Genomic DNA, 25,349 nt, shown 5'->3' on the forward strand with positions numbered 1-25,349 from the left:
AGACAGGGATTGAACATTAGAAAATATTCATCCATTCATTACAGAAACCAGACCAAACATATATGAGTGACTAAACCCATGTTATAATGCCTTAGAGCAGTATTGTCCATATCGACTGAGAAGAAGTAGGATTTATTCGACTGAACGGTCCAAGCAAAGATGGAGAATCTCGACTGACCCTGGAGACTTTTTTTTCTCCTAGTTTTTCCTATTTAAATTTCATCTGCTAGGTGAAGCACAGTCTGACTGCTGGAACATGCGGGATGTCCTTCCCAGCAGCCATTTCAGAGTAAGCGGCTGACTCAGAGTAGCCCAGCGAAGGATTGTGATGTCTAGGGCCTTAAAGCTACAATGAGTAGGTCTTCTAGTGATCACTATGTTTGCTCGGTTTTATAACCATCTAGGCTGGTTTGTGTAAGATTCACATGTAAAATATGTGTTATTCTTTGCTGTGCATTTTTTTCTATTCTGTTCTTTTTATTGGCTAGTCTTTTCTAACCTTTTTGACAAATATAAACTACCTGTTTCTAAACAACTACTTTTACTTTTGTTTTTGCTGCATTATGGTCTCCAATAGGAATGACAAATGGCCTGCATTTGTATAGCGCTTTTCTAGTCCATAGGACCCCAAAGCGCTTTACACTACATTCAGTCATTCACCCATTCACACACACATTCACACACTGGCGATAGCAAGCTACATTGTAGCCACAGCTGCCCTGGGGCGCACTGACAGAGGCGAGGCTGCCGGACACAGGCGCCACCAGGCCCTCTGACCACCACCAGTAGGCAAACATGGGGTTAGTATCTTGCCCAAGGATATTTGGCATGCAGCCAGGAGGCAGCCTGGGATCGAACCACCGACCTTCTGATTAGTGGCTGACCTGCTCTGGAGGGGGGGGGGGGGGGGGGGGGGGGTCAGTTATACAGCAGGATAGATGGAGGGGATAGGCATTCCCACAGTACAAGTCACCAGAGAGTAGTCAATGTGTTGTTTCCTAGATACAGAGTGCCTAACAACTGCTTGACAGCGCCAGAGAGACTGAAAGGGGAGGGCAGTGTGGCGATTGCCTATGCAGAAAGCAATAACGCCTTTATTAAAGAAAAGAGGATCATTGCTCTCAGACTGAATGCCAATTTAAAAATCACAGCAGCTTTTTAATTCCACTTGATTCAGTGAACTCATCATTTGAAGCATCAAAAACATACCTGAGTCACATACCTGATAGCAAAGTATTTCTGACCGGGAGTCAGCTGCCCTTCTCGCTTGGTCAAACCTACAAATGTAGAGAGACACTTCAATGCCAACAGGTGACATGCATAACAGCTTCACAACACACACACACACACACACACACACGCATTATTTTAAGCTTGTTAAGGGTCACAAGCATTTTTCTAATACACTATGCTATTTTAGCTCTTTATTCTGTCAACAAGATATGGATTGAAATGGATTACACTCCTGCCACAGCAGCTTAATACCATTTAAAACTATCAACAAAACATTTTGTACCATAGATTCTGCAGCGTTAATTGTACAAGTTAGCGTAGGTGCTACACAGGGCCTGACCAGGGTGTATAACCTCACATCCTATGAGGCTGCCCTAAACTGCAAACTTTTGGACATCGCTTCACGGCTTTATCCAGAAAGTTGCAGGCGCGTAAATCCCCTTTTTTATTTGTTTTTGTCCGCAGCCCTGGCCTTCCTTAATAACACAATTCCCTCTTCATTTATGCTCATCGGCCACTTTATTAGGAAAACCTGATTGACTGGTTCTTAAGGCAAATATCTAATCTACAGGAAAGGAACAGGAACTTGAGGTGACAATTCACATGGGATCACCATAATAGAAGACTGGAAAATACATTTCCTGGTCTTGATTTGCTTAAGCGCCACAGCCTACCTGAGTATTGTTGCTGACCCTGTGAGCACAGTACCCATCTTTTGATGGCTGGTAACATGCCCTGATGCCACAAAGCTCAAGTCATCGCAAACCAGTTTCTTGGAAGTGATGATGAGTTCAATGTACGCTCACAGAATAGGTATAGAATGGGTTCAGACCACCATCATGTTGGTAAGGAGACCACCTGTCTAACAGTGGAAATTAACTTATGCTCCATCAATCGCAGGCTGGTAAATTTTCCTTCCTGGCTGGCAGCATATAGCTGAGCGGGACACAACAATATCACTTGCTACAGGAACGATTTCTTTACAATATTAACGACCGTTACATGGAAATTTATGGCTCACACACACCTGATCCTTTGTTACCTGATCCTAAATATTCATTCTTACATTCTCATCTCTCTATTCAGTGCTTGTTTTTTAAGATACCGTCACCCCTTGTCCCCATTTCACATTCATTAAGCTATTATGTTGTTTAAAAATTCAATACAATATCAATCACAGCTGAGTTAGCAGAGGACAGTGAGTGACGGAGAGCAAAAGCAAAGGGTGTAAAGAAAAGATGATGCAACAGAGCAAACAGGGTGTTGTGTGTGCATAACCTCATCGCCTAACACTGGCTGTTCCACTTTGCAGTCTGCTCTTTGTTATGAAGACCAGTGGCTATGCAATTCATTATACTATGAGATTATATGCCTGTTGTGCAAGCTAATATTTAGTTAAACTTTCCTGTTCCTCGGGCCACAATTTAACCCTCTGACTCAATTTAAAACTCAAATTAAATATTGACCTCTGAGACTGTAAACTGTGCCATCGACACATGTATTCTAACAAAGGGAGACAATAAATATTGGGCAAGTAATCAGGATGCGGCACTTCGTTCATGGCCACTTATTAGACCAGGGGTGTCAAAAATCATTTAATTCATGGGCCATTTTATCTCAGTGGACTGGACTTAACAGCGTTACTGCATAGCTACCAAGAGTAAAAGACATCCAAATTTTTAAGCCGTATGTAAAGAATTTTGTGAAAATGTTTGCAAAAACTTAAAATAAAAACATGCTGGTACAGCTCCTTGGCTTAACCAGCTCAGTTCATTGTTGCATTGCAGGCCATGGGAAATGCATTGTCAGTAAGAAGTTCTGTAAAAGTGATGATGATTCAAAACTCTGGTTGCCCAACCTGTTGATTTTGTCCATGCCACTCACATGTTACATCTTGTTCTTAATGATTTGGCTTCTTACAAAATACAGTGAAATCTCCAGAAAACATGTACTCCTGTGAGACTTTGCAAAATCATCCAGTGACACCAATGCATTTGGCATAATTGCAAAGAGAAGCAGTTAAAATCCTTATATCACACTATTCAAGTAAACATCATCCAAATTGTCATTAGACTGATGACTGTGTTCAGTCAGTACACTGAGGTGACTTAAGCCACCAAGTGGGCGCTAAACAGCTGTGAGTACCTCTCTGATACTCGGTTAGGTGTTCCTATTTTAAACATGATTTCACTTCTGGATCTTTATTTACTCCTCATTGGCACATGTGGTGTTTCAATTATATCAGCAAAGTCTCTATTTGTTCCAGGAGTGGAGGGAGAGTCAAATGCAGGTCAGCCACAGGGAGACAAATTGGACTTTTGCACGTCCACTAAAAGTTGTGTTACCTTAAAAAAGAACAAAGAAATAATCACAGGCTCTGCAGTATGTCACAATGTAACACGGGACTGTTCCATCACATGTCTTGTCTTGACTTGACTTGACTTTTTGGACAGCACAAAAGCACAAAGTCTAGTTTAATTAGATTTGGGATTAAAGAAAGTCTTAACGGTTGAGAAGGGGGAAAAAAAACAATGCAAAGTTGGTCATTGCTCCATTATATAACTATGTTTATGCTCTCCTTCTGGTTCAGTAGCCCACTGTAGGAACTGACAACTGGCTCAGAAATGTGGCCATCTGATCTGTTTTCACACTCCAAAGAGAATTGAACTGACATTTTCACTTCTGTCACATCTGCTACTTCTTTTTTTCAAAGTATGCACACACACGCACGCACACTACACTGGAGACACACGGGCTTTAACGACACTTGTCCTTACCATCATGGATTTCAAATGCCATGCTGGTGATCTTCTGTGTGATAACCATCATGGGCCTAAAGACAGAGTAAACATTAAAAAAAAAAAACCAAACAGACCAAAAAACAAACACGCAGCACATTTAAGTCTCAGTGTTCTGACTTTAGGATACATACATTTCCTCATGCACTAAACCTTTGTCCTGAGTTTTCCTGCCTGGCTGCTATCCCATATTCATTTAGCAACTATTGTTTGATATTTTATGTGGAATCTTCCAATAACAGTGCAAACACTGAGTGGTAGTATCTTCACAATGGCTAGTTTCCTCCAGGATAACGGCAGCCTTTATTAAACTTCCTGTTGTTGTTTTTTTCTCCAGTTCTGTGCTGGTCAGCCCTCCTTATCCCGACTTAATGATATTCTCTATCAGTGCGGGATATGTATAAGCCTGAACTCAGAAAAACACAGCTCCTCTCCTGGTGCTTGCATCAGCACATTCTGGATTAATTTTATACATGAAAGCTGCTGGTGGCATGAAGTTGAGCTACAAACGGAAGAATAAGCCACAGGGTAGAGATTATTTGCTCTTTAAAGGCCAATTGGGTAAAAGTTGCAACTATGGGATGTTACTATGAGACTTAAGCCAATTATTTTTATTTTTATTTTTTTTTTATCTTGCACGTTTTACGGATAAATATGTAAATGAGGCGTTATTTACCTATAGTACTGTGCAAAAGTCTTGAGCCACATGTCATTTCTTTATATTTTGGTAAGAAGAGAAATAGTTGCAGAGATTCATGGAAATGCAGTATATTAAATACAAACAGTTTGTATAATACTAACCAGCCTGAAAGTCGATATTTGATAAGACCACCTTTATTCTTTAATAAAACCTAAATTCTCTTAGGCAAGCTTTCTTGATAGGTTTTTTAGGCCTGCAACGTTTTGCCCTCCACTTGTCCACGCACACACTGACCACCATGCCAAAATATTTCAAGTTTTCAGCTAATAGCTCTTTAGGAATCACCTTATTGATGCAAAACTACTATTTTATGCCTAACTGTCTCATCTTTTGGCATCAAGCATTTTTGCAGATTCAGCAAAGAAATTGGAAGAAATTGTGTATTTCTGCAAAAAGTGCCTAAAGCCAGAATTTAAAATGCGTTGTATGTTATGTGTTGACACAACACGAGTATGTCTTTTTTCTGCCTGAATGACTCATAGGTCAGTGTTAAGTGACTTAAAGAAAAAAATGTATTTACTGTATATTAGTCATCTTTGAAATATAGTGTGGAGATATGTGGCTCAAGATATTTGAAAAAGAAAAAAAAAAACTTTCCTAATTGATTACACTGAGGCAATTATTTTTTGTGTGGAGATGTTTTTGTAATATGCAAAAAATGGATTAACTCAATAAATATGCACTACTACTCTAATTAAATAAACACCTATCTTAGACGTTTCCCCTATTAGCCCGAAAGAAACATAGTAAGGAAACAAAATAGTCCAAAATCTGAATACTGGCCTTAAATAAAATTCCCTTTTTCCGAAGCACATTTGGCTGGGGTGGGAGGTACAATGACATTTAAGAAAACATGTGATTTTGACATTTTGAGCGAAAACAGAGGGACAACAGATGTAGCTGAAGGAGTGAAATCTCACAGAGGAAGTATGGCTTTGCATTAGGTTGCTTAGTAACTAGCCACCCCCAACCTGCTGGGAGTGCGGGCTGTGTGCTCAAACTGTCAGACTGTCTGGAGAAATGGGAACCAGCCACTTGGAACTGCAGTCCCTGCCGACGTCCTCGTGCGGACACAGATGAGCAGTGGGACTCAGTCTTGTATCCATTTAGCTCGAGTCACATCCAATATTCGGCCGATTCTTATCGACGACTTCTCCTTTTAGCGTCATTTGTAGTCCATTTGGGATTCAAGCTCAATCACTGAAGGTCTTTAATGTTAAATTAAGGTCCAAAATATCTTAAAAGTGCACCGATTATGCCTCATTTTCTGTCATTTGGCAAAGTCTCAAATGTTGAGGTCAGCACACAAGTAATCCCCGTGAGCCAAACGTTCAGGCTTCAGTCTACTCAAAACACACAGTTTCCCTCAGACTTTAGAGAGGACAGAGAGGGGATTATTCTTAAAATTTGGTCAGCTCAGGCATACAGTTCACAGATGCCCCACACACCTGATCTTTAAACACACTGTATATGCAAGGGCTAGCCAATCAAACTGGGCTTAAAGGGAGCGTGGTCTTAAAAGGAAAGCATTCGAAATAGCTCGTTTCAGAAATGTGAAAAATGAGGATGAAAGAGTTCTAGTGTTAGCTTACCCTGTGAAATCTGCAGAGTACATGCCGTAGTCAAAAACGTAGACCCGTGTGATTTGACACAATATCAAATAGCCCAGTGTTACAATGAAGCAGTATCTACACAGAAAAGAAGCAGAGAAAAAAAATTATTAGATTTTATCTGCATTTAAGTGACATTTAAAAAAAAGAAATAAAGTAGTAGTCACAAAAGTCAGACACAAAAACCGCTAAGAAACTTGGGTACGACTTGTTCTCAACTATTCAACATAGCAACGAGGAGCTTTTCAGACCAGCACCTTGATATGTGCAACATAAACAGTTCATTTTAGAGTTCTGGGGAGAAAAAAAATAAACTTTCATCTCTTTGTTTTGATCTCTGTGGTTGAACAAAGATTTTTTTTTTTCCCCCAACACAGCACAGTACGCAGTGGCCTCAGGAACACGGCAGAACTATGCGGCGGGGGGGGGGGGAGTCGTAAACTGGACAAAAGGGCAGAGAAGGCTCCAGCAATGTATCTCTGTCAGGGAGGGAAGACGGAGGACAACACGACCTTTCAAGACAAGGCCCAAAAACAGAGCAGCGCTAAAGGGTCTAACACAAAGCTGCTGCAGAGTCAGCTCAAGTCAAAGCTAGCCAGATAGCATCCCTCCGCTGTCAACAATAAGAGGATTGTGCCTCTCTGAGAAGCAATACAGCATACCAGCTACAACAATGCTGTGCTGGAGATAAGCTACAACGGGACCTCTTGCTTCTCACAGCCTACTGTATCCAAGACGTCACCTGATATCTGCTGCCAAGCACGTATGAAACAAAATAAAAGAAGGCACTCGTACTTCTCCAGTATGAAACATTTGTATAGCTTTCAAGAGCCATTTCTCTAGAAGCAATCAAACACTACAATTGCACACTCCTCTTAATCACAAAACCCTTAGAGGAGACAGACAAAGCACAGTAAACTGGTGATAATCACTGCGTAGTCCTTTTTTATTCTCAGAGATTTGTATACAGCCCACACTTGGCATCTCATCCGAGGGTATAAGCAGTTTACACAATATTCTTTCAGCATTCTGCACATATAGGAGACCAAACGGCTCTTTGCAATGTTGCTAAGATTCCCACACCGCTGCCTGTAGCTTTTTCAAAGCTGGTTTCATTATTCTCTTGCATAAATTGACAATATTCTGTCCGTCAGACGCTTTCACATAATATTTCTCAAGGCTTCATTCATACGTGGTCCAAAATTAACACCCACTAAGCAGTAGATTAGTAGGAAGACTCTGCATTTGGTCAGTAAATATTGGAGGGCTATCTGTCACACTGGCTGGTAAATACCGGTGGCAAGAAACAAATGCAATGAAATTATGTAATGACAAAACTCTTTACCCCTTGAAAACTTGCAAGGAGTAGATTAGTTTGTCCCCAAGAAAGTGTGAACGCCCTATTATATCTGCTCCGTGTATCGTTGCACATGCGTCAGATCTGGTGAAAATATACACATTTTATTGAGCCCCCATACGGGGTTTTACAAAATGAGTCAAGTTATCCTTGGAAAAACCTGGAAACTATTTTTTGATGGTGGTCAAACTACATCTTTAATTATATATTCTGAGGTGTCATGACTCGTCATTATGGGTGCAGCGGAGGTCGTCAAGTGTTTGTCAGGGAAAGAGGTAAGTCACTGTTGCCTGAACAGTCATCCAGCATTGAATTAAAAACTGAAATCTGCATCTGCAGTCTGTCCTAGCTGGGGAAAAGAGGGGTAAATCGTTAAGAGGTCGCCAGTCCATCACACAGCAGACACAAAGAGAATGACTACTAACGCTTATTCTGACACTGACAGCCGAGATAAAAATCACCAATTATCCGTGAGAGGCGGCAGGAGCACCTGGAGAAAGCCCACTTAAAACATATTACTGATGCGTTGGAGTGAGGTACATTGTTCAGTTGCACTGTCAGAAATTACACTCACTTTTAACAAAAAGACTAGACTGTATGCCAGAAAGTGCACATTTAGTGATTTAGTGCAACACAAAAGGGAATTTTTCTTTTGACTCCACAAAAGAAAAAAAAAGAATCTTTATCAAAAACCCTAATTTTGCCAGGATCAGCACTCTGCAGTAGAAGTGTGCAGCCACATTTTATCAGTGAGGATGTGAACTATATATGCAGGACCGGCTATATTTGTACTGAGCCCAACAGGGATCCTGTCTTATCATCACCTGATTTGTATTTGTGTAATTTACAGCTCAGAAGGGGGTGTTTCATTTCCACTCAAGGCATCAGATGGAGCCTGGAGACTAAAGCAGGCTGGTCTCCCGCTGTGGGACAGCGGTAGACAGGTCAAGCCACACTGGAGGTGCAGGTATGGATACAGTGCACGGTGTATACAGAAATGAAAACTAAAAGCAGGCCAAGCAAATTTGAGGAAGTAATTCATACAAATGTCACCCTTAGATTTACAGTCAATTTAAAAAGAGATCAAATTTCCTTAACTCTGTTGGCTAGCACTGGAGCTACAGATGTTTAAAGGGTAGCAAAGTGGTTTCATGAACAGACGGATGCAACAGACTTGGATTCAGACCCTTTTTGGTCTTAATGACCACTCAATGCATGCTACACTATATTCGCCTTTTCCACACTTAAGTGCTTTACCTAGCTTGCATCCACCTACGCCCTATTTAGAGTTACCAATTACTGTGCATGTCTTTGGACTGTGGGAGGAAGTGAGAGTATCCAGTAGAAACCTACAAGCACAGGGAGAATATGCATCATGCCAGTATCTCTTTATCTTTATGTTTTCCCCAAACAAATGACACATAAGTTCCAGACTTATGTGTCATTTGTTTGGTTTAGGTGAAGGTGCTGCCTGGTTAGAGAGTGTGCAGGTGGAAGGATACATTAAGTGCTCTTGGCTGGCTGTGAATTCTCTAGACTATACTCGATTCTCACAAGGGTTCAAGGTGACATCAAACTAGGGAGCTGGCAGGGCAAAGACCATTTGATATCAAATCAAACTGAAGTAGAAAATTGCGTTCTCACATATAGCTCAGGCCCACAGCTCATGTGTGAAAATGTCTCTTGAGGCCACTAAAACAAATGAAAAAGAAAAGAAAAACACATAAAATAAAGAAAAACAACCCAATTGATTAAACAGCTTTAAGTAGCTACATGCTGTAAAAGAGCCAATTAGATACAATTACCTCATTTTAAGGCTCAAAAGCTGAAAACTATAAAGATCAGGTACCAACACATTTGCATCAAGACAGCAGTTTTTCTCTCATTTCTGTAGAAGTCTGACTTGTTACAATTCTTTTTTACTGCCAGTATCCCTGTAAGTGGGCTCTTTCATTACTCTGATAGCCTCTTTCATTAGTTACACTATATCTAACAATGTCACAGTTCTCCCTCTTTGCCGTCAACCAGCAGGCAGTGCTGTGTTCACGCTCGAGGCAAGTTGGAATGCATCTAGAACATTCCCCGTCATTTGCCACATCCAACAGGTGAGCCGTCAAAGACAGCAGGGAGCTGGGAGTGAAAGAGATCTGGAGCTCACGTGATGAATAGTACAAAATATGATGCCAACAACTAAACAAAGCACCTCTAGTCAGACTACAGCCAGACTTGGGTTCGATCCACACTTAGACCCAAAAAGCTGTCATACTGAGCTCCCTGTATGCTTGACCTTCCTCACTGTATGTTGTGTATGGGTTCGTTAGATTTCCCCATCTGTCACAGATGGCAGCTGAAATCCAGGATGTCATTTATGTCCCCTACTATGGATTGGCATTTTTTTTTTTTTTTTTAAACACTGGAGAATATGTCGATTTGCCCTCAGTGTTTTCATGGCAGCTTGAAGTTTCACAGTGGAAAAAAAAAATAGTGTATTTAGCTTTATAATAATTCACTGCAAGCCTCCATTAAAAGGGGACAAAAGATTATTTCCTTAGGTTGATTACTGCAGACAAGTTTTAAAAAAAGAAAAGAGGGCATTAAGGTAAACGTTTTACCAGTGGCACACTTTTATGTGTTGAGATATTTTAAAGTTTACATAAGCTGCTATGTTAGAAATAGTTCAAAGAACAAAGGTTGCGATCTAAAGTTCAGACTGACGTGTCCAGCCACTTGGCACAAACCCCCAGCTCGATCTCAGCTTATTAGACTGATAATAACTAATTTGTTATGTAAAAATATAATGCAGGTGAGGGTTTCATAAGTGTTACCGCAAGAGGGAGTGGACTGCGCTTATGTACCAACCTGCAAAGACACAACACTGGGCTACAAAGGACAATAAGAGTTGAACCTCTTGCAAAGGGTGATGCATGTCAAAACGTGTTACTCATCTAGTTAACCAAAGTTGTCATTTCCATTCTGTCACTGGGTTTGGAGCCTTTTCTTTCTGAGAGCAGCTGTTGTGATGAATATTTCCTTAGTATCTATTTAGAGCGATCTTCCCAGGGGGAAACATCCAATGTTCACACCTGCACTCATAACCTTGAATTCTAGCAAAAATAACATCTAAGCCAATGTGAATATGCCTGTGCGTCTGAGTGTGTGCGTTTGTCTTCATGAGGCATGGACACAAAAGCCCGGGAGCAGAATCAGTATCAGTGTGACTTAGGCCTATGTGCCCTAAACAGATAAAGCACATGAAGCCTTAAAACAGTCCAATATCTAATGTAACATTAATGACAAGATTCAAGTGCAGCAAACTTCAAGTTTTGGTTTCAGGGTTTATTAAATCAAACAGATTTTTTTATAGGTTTGTGAGTTTTCTTCTTACTTGTGCATGTTCTCCAGCCCAGCAAACACCATCACACTGTAAGACAGGCCACTCTGGACCAGGAAATGAAGGGAATACCTGTAGAGAGACAGATACCACAAATAATAAATACCACTGTTTATTTATCTACCTGTATAGTTGTAAGGAAGAGGAAATTACAGCATTACAAAGCATAGTCACACCAGCAACCATGTGAGGACAGACCTTTGTAACTAGTAAAGTGTCATCTTTAGTCACAGGGCAAGGAATGTGACCATAACATCACACTATGTTCTTAATTAACATGTTAGTAACAGCACGTACTAACAAGATATTAAACCAACTCTGCCATATATCCACCTCTCTCCCTTTGTGCGAGGCACAAACAGTTCAGCAGTGGCAGCAGCTACCGGATGGATCTTTGAAGGGCGCAGTGTGTGATCCTACAGACGTCAAGCCCTCCAGGAGAGGAGAGATGTCACAGTGTGTTAGCTGTGACTCAACAAAGACAACACGTCTATCAGGGCTGGCGAGGAACAAGAGATCATAGGGGTGGGTGAAGGGAATTAACTGAAAATACAAGGGTTAAGAGTCCGAGAGGGGAAAAGGCAATAAAATTCTTATACAAAGAGACTCCAACCAGTTTGCCTGAAACGTACTAAATAATCAGTTCCAAATGTTTGTCCAGCAGCATTGAGGAAAAAGCGTATGTTTCTGGCAGAGAGGAAATACAACCTAAAAGAAACCAGTCAGCCTGGAGCATTTGGAAGGAAGCTCCTTTAAGACCAGCAGTCGAGGGCTCTAACACAGAGCAGCAGCAGAATGTCTGTGTGCTATGAAAGCCATGACGAAAGCCATCATATATGCCCCCTGAAAAAAAGCATACACCCAAAAAAAACAAAAAACATAACAAAAAAACTATTGATGCATTCATGCATTTAATGCCCTTTCCTTCCTCTACATTACATGTTTATCACCAATTCCACTTGTCAAGTTCAACCTTTTTACCCTGTGATTAGCGGCTAATTCAGTCTTAGCAACATAAAACACTTAACTGGGAATACTGAGCCAAGTACAATAAATGCTATATATTACCTCCATAAAACGTATCTTCTTAATGACATTTCTATGGGTGTATAGTCTTTTTATTACCTACTAATTACTGCAGACAATAAAACTCTTTGGCGGGCGCTCACAGAGGTAAATATCAAATAGTGACTATTTGGCCCCTTTGTGCTAAAATAGACGACTGGTTTTGGCCAGAAAAAATGAAGTTTGCTCACATCTCTTGTGTTGTCGGACTAAGTCGGTGTTTCACTTCCTTTATAACTACACTTCCCCTGTTGCCAGTATCTGATGATAAGTTCCACAGCCTTGCTTGAGACGACTTTTCCAAGTAGCCTGTGGTTGAAGTCAAATGCTGTTCATTTACAAAAATAAATTTAAGTCCACTTGGGACCGTTATTGCCACGGGGCCTTGTGATTTAGAAATTGCAGTGCATCCACATGGATAACCACAGCCTGTGTTTTGCCTGAATTTTGAAAACATTTGTGGTTGCCAGCTTCAAAACTTACATTAAACTGATTAGGCTGCCAGATATAATATGTCCACACATCTCCTTCAGGATTTTCTGGTACAGAGCAGAGTTCATAAGTCTATTAATTATAGCAAGTCATTCAGATCCTAAAGCTTCAAAGCAGCTCCAGACCATCACACTACAACCACCGTGTTTGACTGTTGGTACGATGTTCTTTTTATGTTAGTTTTACTCCGGATGTGACATGACTCACACCTTCCAGAAAGTTAAATTTGTATCTCATCAGTTCTCAGAATACCATCCCATTGTGCTTTTGGCAAATGTGAGATGAGCCTTTGAGTTCTTTTTGGTCAGCATTGGTTTTCTCCTTGTAACACTCCCATGGATCCCATTCTGTTTCTTAAGGTTGGTGGCTGTAGCTCAGGTGGCAGAGCAGGTCAGCCACTAATCAGAAGGTCGGTGGTTCGATCCCAGGCTGCCCCCTGGCTGCATGCCAAATATCCTTGGGCAAGATACTAACCCCATGTTTGCCTACTGGTGGTGGTCAGAGGGCCCGGTGGCGCCAGTGTCCGGCAGCCTCGCCTCTGTCAGTGCGCCCCAGGGCAGCTGTGGCTACAATGTAGCTTGCCATCGCCAGTGTGTGAATGTGTGTGTGAATGGGTGAATGACTGAATGTAGTGTAAAGCGCTTTGGGGTCCTTAGGGACTAGAAAAGCGCTATACAAATGCAGGCCATTTACCATTTACCATGAATCATCAACACCAACCTTAACTGAGACTAGTAAGACGTACAGTTGTTCCAGGTTCTTCTGTGACCTCCTGGATGAATTGTCGATGCACTGTTGGAGTGATTTTCATAGGCTGTTCAGTCCTGTAAAGGTTCCCTACTGTTCCATGGTTTCTCCATTTGTGTACAGTGGCTCTCACTGTGGTCGGCTGGAGTCCCATAGCTGTACAAATGGCTTTGTAACCCTTTCCAGACTGACAGATGTTGATGATTTTCTATTTTGGTTCTATTTTTGGATAACGTTTTTCCCTTAATAAATGAAATCATCATTTTAAAATACTAAAGGCCACTAGTGCTACCCCTCACCCTCCACGTAGATGCACCTGTGGTCTAAGTTTGAAGTTTCTAGGTGACTTTCTTCTTGAGTTCTTGGATTCACAAGTCTTTTAAGAAAACTTGACCTCTGACCTTGCAGTCATATGACCTTGACTTTGAAGTCAGGGTCACAGAGAATCAAACAGATTTCTAGTAGTGGCACCAATAGCATCAATTTGAGAATGTTCACAAAGTTGGGTTACCATGCCAACCACCCTCCCACCAGGCTGACAACTCCATCAGCATGTTTCAGATCATCAAACAAATGTTAATATTAGACAAGGATAACCAAATCCTTGTCTAATATTAACATTTGTTTGATGATCTGAAACATTTAAGTGTGGCAAATATCCAAAAGAAACCAAAACAAATACTTTTTCATGTCACTGTACATAAAGAGAGTGTTTCTGATACTATATGATTGACTATCATCCATCTGCAGCTTGGTGTCAGCTCAGTCATAAACAGTCTGTTGGTAAAGTGACATAAGACCCCATCGGTGTGATGATCAGATAACACTTTATCTGGCTATCACTTTCTCACTTGCTGTGCAGCTTGAAGTCTGATTAGGAGGAAACAAGTGTTTCCTGCGTTTGCTATATATACACACACGCACGCACACAGTGGCAATGTGCCAGAGGTACAGTAGATGGTCTAATACAGGACAACAGCTTCCTAATGAGACAGCAGTTACTACCCAATCGATTACTTTGCTTTGGCATGAAGGGCTGTGAAGGTAGTGGCAGAAGTGACAAGGGAGTGCAAAGACGATGGCAGGCAAACAGCAGACAAACAAATGAGTACAGAATTTAAAAAAAACCCAAAAAAACCAAAAAAAGCCCGGAATAACGAATGAGGCAATCGTACTATCAAACCTAACCTCCGAACAACCACCGACAAATATGCAGGAAGTCTGGTTTCATTTTTGGTATAGTAACATCAACACAAATAAACTACAATAATCAGGCCATAGGCAGACCAAAGAGTGTCACTGTGGTATTCAGTTTAACTGATTATTTGGTTTCTTTGCACGCTAACAGATTTTACTAGTGTTTGATGAGCATTTTAGTAGTTTTAGCAACAATCTTATTGTATATGAGCACGACACTTGAGGGTTATCATTCATTGTAAACCATTTGTGTGCAGTAGAGGTAGTAGGGTAAGAATTTTCTTAAAGCAACAGAGTAAAAACCAGCAGTGACATTTTGTTTTTCACACCTATAGTTTGTTTACTCTAGTGTGAATCAGCTGATGAATTTGTTAACTTTTAATCTCTCCCTTGTTTGGTTTCTCTTCACACAAAGAAAAATCCAAGTGCACTCCAAGCGAACCAAAATTCATCACTACAAACCACGTGAAAATGTTCTAGACTACTGGAGAACACGGAGCGTTTACGTTCATTTTGTGGTTAGTTGGTAGCTTATACGAACCTTTGCACATCTGTAGTGCATTGCTGCATCTTGGAGGAAAAAGCAGACGTGGCTTTGGGAAGTTGTTTTAGTTCAACCTTGTAACGTACACCTGGTAGCTTGTTAGGATCAAGGTCAAATCACATTCACGCCATAAATGAACCGCTGTGAAATTCATTTTGAAACGCACTGAGACCACTTCCTCAAAGGGTCTTGGTGCAATTGTTTTGGTCAGCACCAGGGTGTGATTACTGTGTTCACACCTGCATAAATGAAATGCATCAACAGGAAAATGAACCAGAGTTCAATTTAAACAGAATAAACACTGCAGGTGATTAAGAAATTCAAATAGACCAGAAAACGACATTGGAAAGAAAGCCATCAGAGAGGTTTCTTTTTAAAACCAATCTCCTTCTTTGCCATTTGGCACCATTTGGCATCTCTACACTCAAGTAGATTCTGACCTGCTTGCACAGATCCAAAATGCCCTGGACACACCAGGTTAAAAAAAAAAAAAAAATTATGTGCGTGTGTGTAGGGGGGTGCACGAAAAGCCAAAACAACGCCAAGGCGCACCTCAAGTTGTGACTTAATGTTTGGCACGCATTCATATTTACAAGGACAACAAAGGCCAACGGAAACCATGACACTGGAAAATAAGTACTGCTGCAAGAGGGATGAAATCCAAAATGGTTTGGGAGTCTAGCTTTTTTTGGCTTAATTTCTGTGACAGACGAAACCCAAACAAGAAGCAAATGTGGGTGTCTGTGTCACCATTTTTAAAAGCTGACTTTCTATCAAAACGACTTGTTTTGATAGAAAGTCACTACCTACGTGTAAAAATGAATGCTAGTTTAGCAAAACCAGCAGAGGGTGAACTGTTCACGTACGTCCTGATTTAGGAAGAAGCATTCTGGGAAATGTAGAAAAATAACTTAAGTAGAAATGAACACTTCATTACATAACATTTCTTGTATTATATAACATTACATAACATACTATATACTGATAATTGAACCATAAGTAAAGTCAAATAAATTTTTTTTTAAAAAAAGCACATAGCCATAACATGAAACTGGGACATGCCCTCTGTTTGCAGGAAAACAAAGTCACTAACGTGATAATGTAGGAAGGAAGGTTGGAGCAGAGTCTGAAAGCACACTGATGACAAGAACAGAGCTGCGGGATAAACAGAGGGGTGACTCACCAGCCAAAGCAGAAGAGAGCCAAGTAGAAGCCCAACAGAGTGGCCACCACATGTCTGATGAAGGGACTGGTCTTACTGGGATGAAGGTAGATCCGAAACCAAACAGCCATCAGCAGGGCAAACAGCTGACATGCCACAAAGTTAACCTGCGCACAGAGACACAGTAATGAATGATAAAAATGTATGCTTTTTCTGTGTATCACTTGCATATGAAAGATTATAGTAGAAGACACTGAGCATAAAACAAAGGTGTGGTCCACCTTGTGCAATTAAATTGTCTCTAATAGTGAAAAATAAAGCAAAAAATATCCATCTATTTATGAAAACAATAATATAATATGAGTCTGACAGGTCATAGCTGGGTTGGAGGGTGTTAGAGTGGGTGTTTGAGACCTTGTTTCATCTCCTAATGTCTCCAAATGGCACAGCAAAGAGGCTTTACACCAGTCAATAGTGAGATTGACTGAATCCAGTGGGAGGGGGCAAAGGAAACCTCTCCGTTTGATTAGTAACACCAAACACAGGTGGAAGATAGAAAAGAGATTCTTATACGGTATTGATCCATCTGGATTTTGCTATATCAAGGCTATTTGACACAATTGTGACAACAGCCCAAGCTAACCTTGTAATAATTGTTTGACTCACACTGTCTGTTAGGGCTGCACGATTTTGCATAAAATGAGAATCACGATTTTTTTTTGCTTAGAATTGAGATCACGATTCTCTCACGATTTTCTTCTCCAATATAAATATTTATTGCACTTAACTGCACATCAACTTCGTAACAGTTGAGACAGAACATGAAAACAATAAATAAACATAACAAAACAATAAATGTCTCACATTTTGTCATTGAAGCAAAATGTTGTACTGCTTGAAATTCCGTCTCCACCGTTGCTCTACGCTGCGTGTATAGAGCAGGTAGTGCAACAATAGAAAAATAGTTGCGGGACGGCACCGTGTAGCGTTTGTCTAGGGTGTTGATAATTTTCATAAATCCCTCGTTTTGCACAGTGTTGATGGGAGCCATATCTTTGGTCAGGTGATAAGTGATAGCCTCTGTAATTTCTTTGTGCCTGCGGGAGTTCGACGGGTATAGGGAAGCGCTGTATAAGGTTCCCGTTATTGATGTTTGGGTGGTTGACAGGGACAGATTTTCTCCTGCCACTTTCTTGGCCTTACAGCTTCGTCTCTCCGTTGTTTTTTCCCTGCCAGCTGGCTTCTGTATCACGTGGTATAAGGCTCCGCCCTTGTCATTTGCTGAGCAGGAAGAGTGAGTGCTTGTTTTCATGCAAATTATGTCCCGGATCAAAATGCGGTACAATCGCCATCTTTTTTCCTTTTTTTAAAAAAAAAATCGTTGTCATTTGGAAATGAGATCACACATAAGTATGAATTGAGATCGCGATTTTCTAACGATTAATTGTGCAGCCCTACTGTCTGTCATCATTATATTTCAAGTAGTTTTGGAAGTGTTGACATGTCTTTCAGTATACAAAGAGGTGAGTAAGGATCTATGATCATTTTAACATGTGCAGGCAACACTGAACCATTTTACGCAGTGTAAATCCTCGTGTGTCATATACTGGTACAGAAAACTAAATAATCTTTTCATGTGTGCTGTAAAACCTCTCACCACACTACACAAATGCTACATGAACATGCCTAACACATTATGAGAAAGGACATTTATTTTATTGACACATATCTTGCAAACATCTCATAGGGTTTTCCCTAAAATTACTATCCGGTTGTTCAGTCTGACGTCACTAGCCGTGTCTGGGTCTAAACTCCGCTGCAGGTCCATATATCAAACGATCACTGTGGCATTACTGAGAGTTGAAAAACTGTCTAAAGTCTTTCATCTTTAATAAAATGATCAGCGTTCTGCTCTACCAGGTGTAAAAATTGAGTTTAACATCCAGGCATCCATGAAAACGGAATTTATGACATTTAACGGAGTTAGAAGTTAGCAGGAAGTTAGCTCGCTAGCTTCTATCTAAATACAATATAGCATGTCCTGACTGCGGGGTTTTGGAAACAAATTAAAACGTACAGCTCTGTTATCACTTCCAGCATAAATGAAGACAGAAAACTAAACAGCAGTGACGTTTGCAGGGTTACTGAAGTTTGGCTAGCTGGTATATAATGATGTGCTACGTGACCGCTAGCGACACAGCTATGTTAGCATAATATAAACAAGCTAACTTTTTTTCCACTCGATAAAAGTTACCGTGAGTGTTGTCGGTGGTCAGGAACAAATGTAATCGCATGGCAGGATGCTGTAAAAGGACCAAACTTCAGCCAGGAGAACAACTGAGATAATCCATCCACAATACAAGGTTAGTCATTCATATACTGCTGCATGGCTGGGCTGTAGTTACATCCTAAGGTTTTAAAAACTGAGCTTAAATAAATGATTAGTGGTAATAAAAGCCGAGGGAGGTCAACAGGGATCACCGACTGTTTTAGGAGCTTTTTGAGATCAAATAGAAGAAAATACATAACATTAAACATGTTAACAACACAAAAGCCATATTAAACGCAGACTACTTTAGACCCGGAAGTAGGATTCGTCGCGTCATCACTGAACAACCGGATTGAGGCAGTGCATCTGAGCCAAATAAACAATAAAAAGCTAACTGTTCCCTATCATGTTTTGTTGTCCCACGCTGAAGCCTTTCCTCTTTGTCTGACACACGCAGCAGGGCAGCAAAGAGGCAAGCCCAGGCGAAGTGAAGATTTCACAACACAGCTTAAGTACGTGCAATCAGCCTTCACAACAGAGTCTTTTACAGTACTTTAATCTTGATAAAGGTGATTTAATAAACAGAGAATATGAATTGTTCCACACAAGTTATAAGAAAAGCTCTGCACATAGTGTTACTGGTAACTTAATGTGCCAATTATCTTCACATAGCTGAATCTTCCAAAGCTAGTCGTGGGCCAAGACAGCAGTCGATCCCCTCTGGCAAGGTGACAAAGAATGACTGATGCTTATGTAGCCTGCAGGGACCATGTGTTTTGTGAAAGACTTTCAGTGTAAAACCCCTTGGACTTGACCTCTGTTAATACTGATGAATTTATGGGCTCAGTCACACACTTCAAGGCAGAAAACTTTAGGTCCATTTTGTATAAGTTTCATAAAGCCATTCACCATCAACACCAAGATGATGATGGCGAAAACACTCATCAAGGCTTCATAAAGAGACTTCACTAACAGTGGGTAACATCATTTATATTGTCTATGGTTCTTCAATGTTTTTAAACTCAATGGTTTTCCATGTCTTAAATATTATTGTGTTCATTGACATCTCACTTTTTTTTTTCCCATTCCATCCATGTTTCTTTTTTTTTTTCTAAACAGTGATTATCTTAAAAACTATTTTTAAAATAGAAATAAAAAAGAGGATGACAGTATAGCTAGCTAGAAGCTTTACTGTGAATATGGGGAGAAGAAAGAACCACCACACCCTCACCTCTGCAACCTCAGAACCTAACCTTATGATATCTTTAATAATAGTTTTTCTATAACATCATACGTTTTCTGCAATATAGAAGCATGTAATTGCACATTGCACAGGCCTATTCCACATACACCCTCACAAATGCAAAGCAGAAGGCTGCACGGTAACTTCTTTATTGCCTCTCCAAGTCCATCTCTGCCCTCAGCCTCCTTTGGCAGATGCAAATGAACTACAGATACAAAACAAATTTCAAACATCAGTACATTGTAAAGGGAAACAGACTGTTAAGCACTAAGCCCACATTTGTTTGATGTCACGTTAAGCGATACATGTCTGAATACATGACAGCCCGCCAATGTATATAGGTCATGTTAACAGATCCGTCTGGCCAGTGAACGGTAAAAGACAAGCAACACCATGAGCGCCATCCATTATCTATGGATCCTGCATGATTGATGAGAGAGAAAGGGAGGGGGACAGATATAGCCCTAAGTACTAAAGCCCTCGCGTCTGCAGGGCTATGTAGCCACAAATCATCTGCAGCATTAGCCTGAGAGTTTCATATCAGAATCTAGTTGGTTGAAAATATCAGGGCTTTTGTTTCTCCATGCGCACACAGACACACACACACACACAATGTATATGAGCCTCAACAATAGAAGCTACCCTGGTTTGTTCTTCTATTGTTACGAGTGATATTGTTTAAAAGGGGGAAACCAGTTGGCACTGAGATGAGTGTAATTAACAAATAATCAAGCAGGAGAAGCTAAACCAGATGGCTGTGTGCAGGTCCTGATGCTGATACTCCTTCAGCTTAGCCCAAAAGCAAACAAATCCAAGCAATCCACTGGGAAGAAATGTGTCATTTTAGCTCCACGGCTGCCAAAAGAAGACTATGAGTCATTTATCTGTCTCATATGGATGAAAGACAAACAACCGCACCCAGCTGTGTGCCAATAAAGATAAGTTTTATTGACAGTGTCTGTCATTTCCATCTTTCAGCTATGGTTAACAGGGAAAAGGCCCAGTTTCAACCTAAATCATCCCCTGACTTGTAGTAATAACCGAGTAGCACTCTAGCGCAACAAATTTGGCAAAATTAAGCCGCAGTTCATTTGCAGATTGCTTCTAATTCTCTAAAGCTCAAGTGCTAAAAATAAAATAAGATGCCCTAATGTAATGACAAGAAATCACATTAAACCAACCTTCTCTGACTCCCTCTCCACCCACCCCTTCTCATGCAAGCCTCTTTCTTTGCACAGTGTTTAGCCAGTCCACAGCTTTGGATGTTGCTTTACACTTTGATTACCTTCAAGCTGCTCACTTGCTGAATATGACTTGTGTGCCTGTACACCGGCCCACGGGGTAACAGGCTGATATGCAAAGCAACAAACAGCCCACATTTTACTATAGTCACTGATTTATCCAAGTATTCCAGTAAGACAAAAATAGCAGTTAAAGTCAACTAGTTGAATGTTTCTGTGGGAACCCAACTAGTTTTTAGGAGCGTTTAAATGTGCATGACTCCAATGAGCATTGAAAGTATGTCAAACCACAGGTATGCATCTTAAATTAGATCTTAGATTATTACAGCCACAACCCCTCGACTCTGGATTTGTACTGAAGGAAGTTACAACGTCCTTTGCTGACTAGCTGGAAAATCAAGAAGTGTGAATTGGCCCCTCCCTGGATATCAAAATATTGCCCTAAGAGCAAGGAAAGGGCGTGGCAGACAGACCGACAGACAGACAGACAGACAGACAGCATTGTGTGAGTCAACAGTGAAGCGGAGCTGTGGGTGACCATTTGTGGCAAAACCTCAAGCGGGCCAACTGAGAACTGTCAATCATTTATTCTTAAACTGAGAAATGAGATTGCAGTTGTTCACCTATTACGCTTCCAAGCTATTTAATTAGGACAAATAAAGAACAGAGGACCCAGGACCAGTGTTGGGACTAACGCGTTATTAAATAACGCGTTACAATAACTACGTTATTATTGTGGTAACGAGCACGGTAACTAGTTATTATGCCAAAACCAGGAACGCGTTAGTCGTTACTAGGATTTAGAAAGGGTCGTTACTCGTTACTTCGTGTGGTGGCTATCGCGGAGCTTCCACAGATTCAGTAATATTAGCAAGTGGTGGAGGCCAGCAGTTGGAGGAGGGAAAGGGACACAGAAGGAAATGAGACCCGAGGCGGCCGCCGGTCCAAGTGTGAACTGAACTTCAGGTAAGAAGTTATGACCTGCAGTCTCTCTGGGTCAGATATAAACCAAGTTTAGGTGGAGTTTATTTTCGTTATTCTGACTTTTTCCGTACTGCGTGCTAGCTAGCATGACGGAGTTTCTATACAGCTGGGTGGGTGCTATGTTACTGATGTTGAACTTTATTTTGTTCATAAGTTATTAGAGTTGCCAACCGTCCCGTCTGGTATTCAGAGAAAATATTACGCGTTTCTTATTGAGGTGAAAAGGAACAGTTTGTCCCGTAATTCAGCTACAATGAAAAAGGCACAAAGCTGGAGTTATTCTGTGTTTACGCTGCACAGCTGCCTCTTCTTCTTTCATTCTCCCCCCCCCCTCCCTCTCCTGTTTCTACTTCAATCATGAAAACTGATCAATGATCAGCTGATCGGCTCTCTTGTTTGTTTATCGCCCACTTTGCGCCAGAAAGAGGAAACCAGCGGATGTCGCGCTAAACAACAGCAGCATGTTTAAGCTTGATCAGCTGTTGTTAGAATTTATTTAATATTAATTTCTAGTATCAGCTGATGTTTGCTGGTCATGATATGGTTTGGTTATCTGGTGAGAGGGAAACATGAAGATGAAACCAGGAGATGTCCTTACTGGATCATCAGAGCTGAAGAGGTGATGGAGAAACAGGTTTACCTTTTAGGTGGCATGAATGAGTTGAAGTTATGAACTGTTTCTGAGAGACAAATAACACCAGGATCCTTTTCTAAGTAGCTGACAGCTGGTAACTGTGCAGGGGCGGGTCTAGCAAAGTGTTGCCAGGGGGGCAGGTAGGGCATTAACAGGGAAAGGGGGGCACAAAGAAATACTTTTCTTTCTTATTCTCATTTAAAATGTCTCGCTTTTAAAAAATAATTATCTGAATCTTACAACAAACAATTGATAGATTGATGCATATATACCATCAAAACAGTGTACATCACTGTCACAACAGTGTTTGTTTTCATTCAAAGGCTTTATGATTTTTCCTATAATGGTGGGCCAGTTTCTAGTCAAAATGCCCGGGCCAATTTTTTTGTCCCAGTCCAGCCCTGTATGCAGCTCATCTGCAGTCTGGTGTTACCTACATCTTCCTATTCAGAAGGCAGAATTTCCGAGTTCTGAGTACAATCGAAAGCACCACGACTGCAGTTTTTGTGTTGATGTAAAAGGCGCACATGACGCTGTGACGTAGGCTAGAATCATGGCAGCAGTCAATGACGGTCCAGGCGTGGGATTTCTCTCGTGGAAATATGCACATTATCTTTTCCTTTCTATTGGTAGGTGGCACAGTGCACTGTGGCAAGTAAGCAAGCTAGAAGACTGGCAAAGTTATGGAAGAAACACATTAACAAGAGAATTCTGAGTAAAACCAAAGTTACTTTCCCTAGTAACTAGTTACTTTGAAAGTAACGAGTAACTTGAAGTAACTGAGTTACTTTTGAGAGAACTAGTAATGTAACTCAGTTACTATTTTAAAGTAACTTACCCAACACTGCCCAGGACTAAAGGAGAACAGGAGAGTTCATGAAAAATCTGCAGGATTAAGACCAAATGTATACTTACAAATTTACTTCAAGGACTAAAGTCCTTGCAAGAAAAAGTCTCCTTAATAGTAAAGATGACTTTTTTATTACATACTTGCTACTTTACCTGTTGATTGTTATCTGAGATGGAAAAGATTGAATTAATGAGTAATGAAGGGGTTCATTTCTAAAGAAAGCACCTGAGAGTCTTTTATAGTTGCCAAACATTGACTAACTGATTCACACAGAGTTCATTGTGAGAATGCTGTGCAACATCTACACTGAATAGCTAAAAGTAAGCGCACATACATGACCACTTTAAAGAGCGGCTCCCCACTAACTGGTGGCTTATTGGAAATGAGAGCATTTGCATTCATATTCTCAAAGTGTTTCTGCACCATATGTTAGTTAATCGGAATCCTTTTATAGACAAAAGCTACAGCTTGCAGTACCTCTCACCGCTCAGTGCTGTGTGTTCAGCTCAGCGGGAAAGATATATTATTATTGCTCACAAGTCAATTACAAGAGCTCCTGCAGAATCTGTGAAATCATGTAGGAGATTGACATTAGAAATTAATGCCAGCAGTTGAGAAATAAGCTGTCAGGGAAAACATAACCATTTTCGGAACGGTTCTTTCACCCAGGCAGCACTTACACAATGAGACCAGATGACAAGCAAACTTGCTACATTTCACTCGCAGATGTGATTTTACACTGTGAATGGACACTGTAGCATCTGTGATTTTTTCCCCCTTCTTCGCTTTAAAAAGGTGCTTTCAACCAGAGCCCTCTGCCTTTGACATAAATCTAAGGAATTCTGGGATATGTAGGAACCAGTGTTCCCTCTGGGTTGCATGCAGTACTTTGCAACAAAGTTATATCGTTATAGAAGCCGCCACATGCCAAAAAGAAAAGAAAAGCAATATCAGACGTGATAGTCACAGGATTTGTTAAAAGATTAGGCTAAATGTGTTTTCTCTTGGCCTGGGATGGTTGTTTATTGAATAAACACTTTGCAGTAGACAAGCTCCTGTGCCGAGGTACGTTGTTCCTTCATTCATAATACATGGATCCCCTCTTCCATTATTGATTCACTCTGAAGTCAACCTTACCCTGGGGTACAGCACTCTTATTGTTTCAGAAACTAAGGCAGAATATCTGTGCTGCAGAATCGTTCAAGATTCAAGGGGATGAAAGAGGAGAAAATGCTATTCTGGATAAATGCACTGCATTTATGACAAGGAAAAAAGGGACACAGACCAGCTTGGGAAAGGGGGAGGAAGACCCCAAAAACAAAAAGTTGCAGATCTGAGATGCTGGTAAGGTGCCATGTCCATGCCTGCTACTGACAGAATATTTACTTCTGAAGCTGAGAAGTGGCTCCAATGAGGCCTGGTGAGAACCATTGTGAAGCTAAAGCCCCTTCCATCCTTTGTCTTCAGCATACAATGTCAAACAGGGATGTCTCAGCAAATCAATCACATGTCATTACAGAGTGTACAGATCACAGAGACAGGCAACATACGGATGTTTTGATAGGTAGCAAGTGCCAGTGTGCAGCCAGCGCTTAGAGGCCATAAGCTGTCAGGCAGTTTTTCCTGGCAGCTGTGGCACAGGGCTCAGTTCAGCTCAGCTTAAAGACGCTATATTATAGACTGACACAAACTGGCACTGGGAAAGAAGCTGAAAGGAAGGCAGGAAATCACTGTGAATGCTGAAGACAGATAAGCCTGTTTCCTGAAGCTCATTACCAAGTCAAACCCAGTGTCCATGTATGGGTGCCTGCATGCATATGAGGAAACATAAA

At 40.9% G+C, this 25,349-nt stretch overlaps 1 protein-coding gene across 2 annotated transcripts in view; it reads right to left on the minus strand.

Moving 5' to 3' along the window:
* The window catches only part of mboat2a (membrane bound O-acyltransferase domain containing 2a), a 46,741-nt gene that overhangs the window by 7,741 nt on the left and 13,651 nt on the right, over positions 1-25,349 (minus strand). For both annotated transcript variants that reach the window (XM_086274597.1, XM_086274596.1), the window contains 5 exons: positions 16,318-16,463; positions 11,084-11,161; positions 6,324-6,419; positions 4,011-4,066; positions 1,223-1,277 (listed from right to left, as the gene is read on the minus strand). In XM_086274597.1, coding sequence (XP_086130723.1) covers positions 1,223-1,277; positions 4,011-4,066; positions 6,324-6,419; positions 11,084-11,161; positions 16,318-16,463 — 431 coding nt within the window. The remainder of the gene's footprint in view (positions 1-1,222; positions 1,278-4,010; positions 4,067-6,323; positions 6,420-11,083; positions 11,162-16,317; positions 16,464-25,349) is intronic.

This window comes from Aulonocara sp. 'chitande type north' Nkhata Bay, linkage group LG19 (genome assembly GCF_057382095.1).
Source record: "Aulonocara sp. 'chitande type north' Nkhata Bay isolate Kocher_YH1m ecotype deep benthic linkage group LG19, A_spYH_male_GT1.1, whole genome shotgun sequence".
NCBI lineage: Eukaryota > Metazoa > Chordata > Actinopteri > Cichliformes > Cichlidae > Aulonocara > Aulonocara sp. 'chitande type north' Nkhata Bay.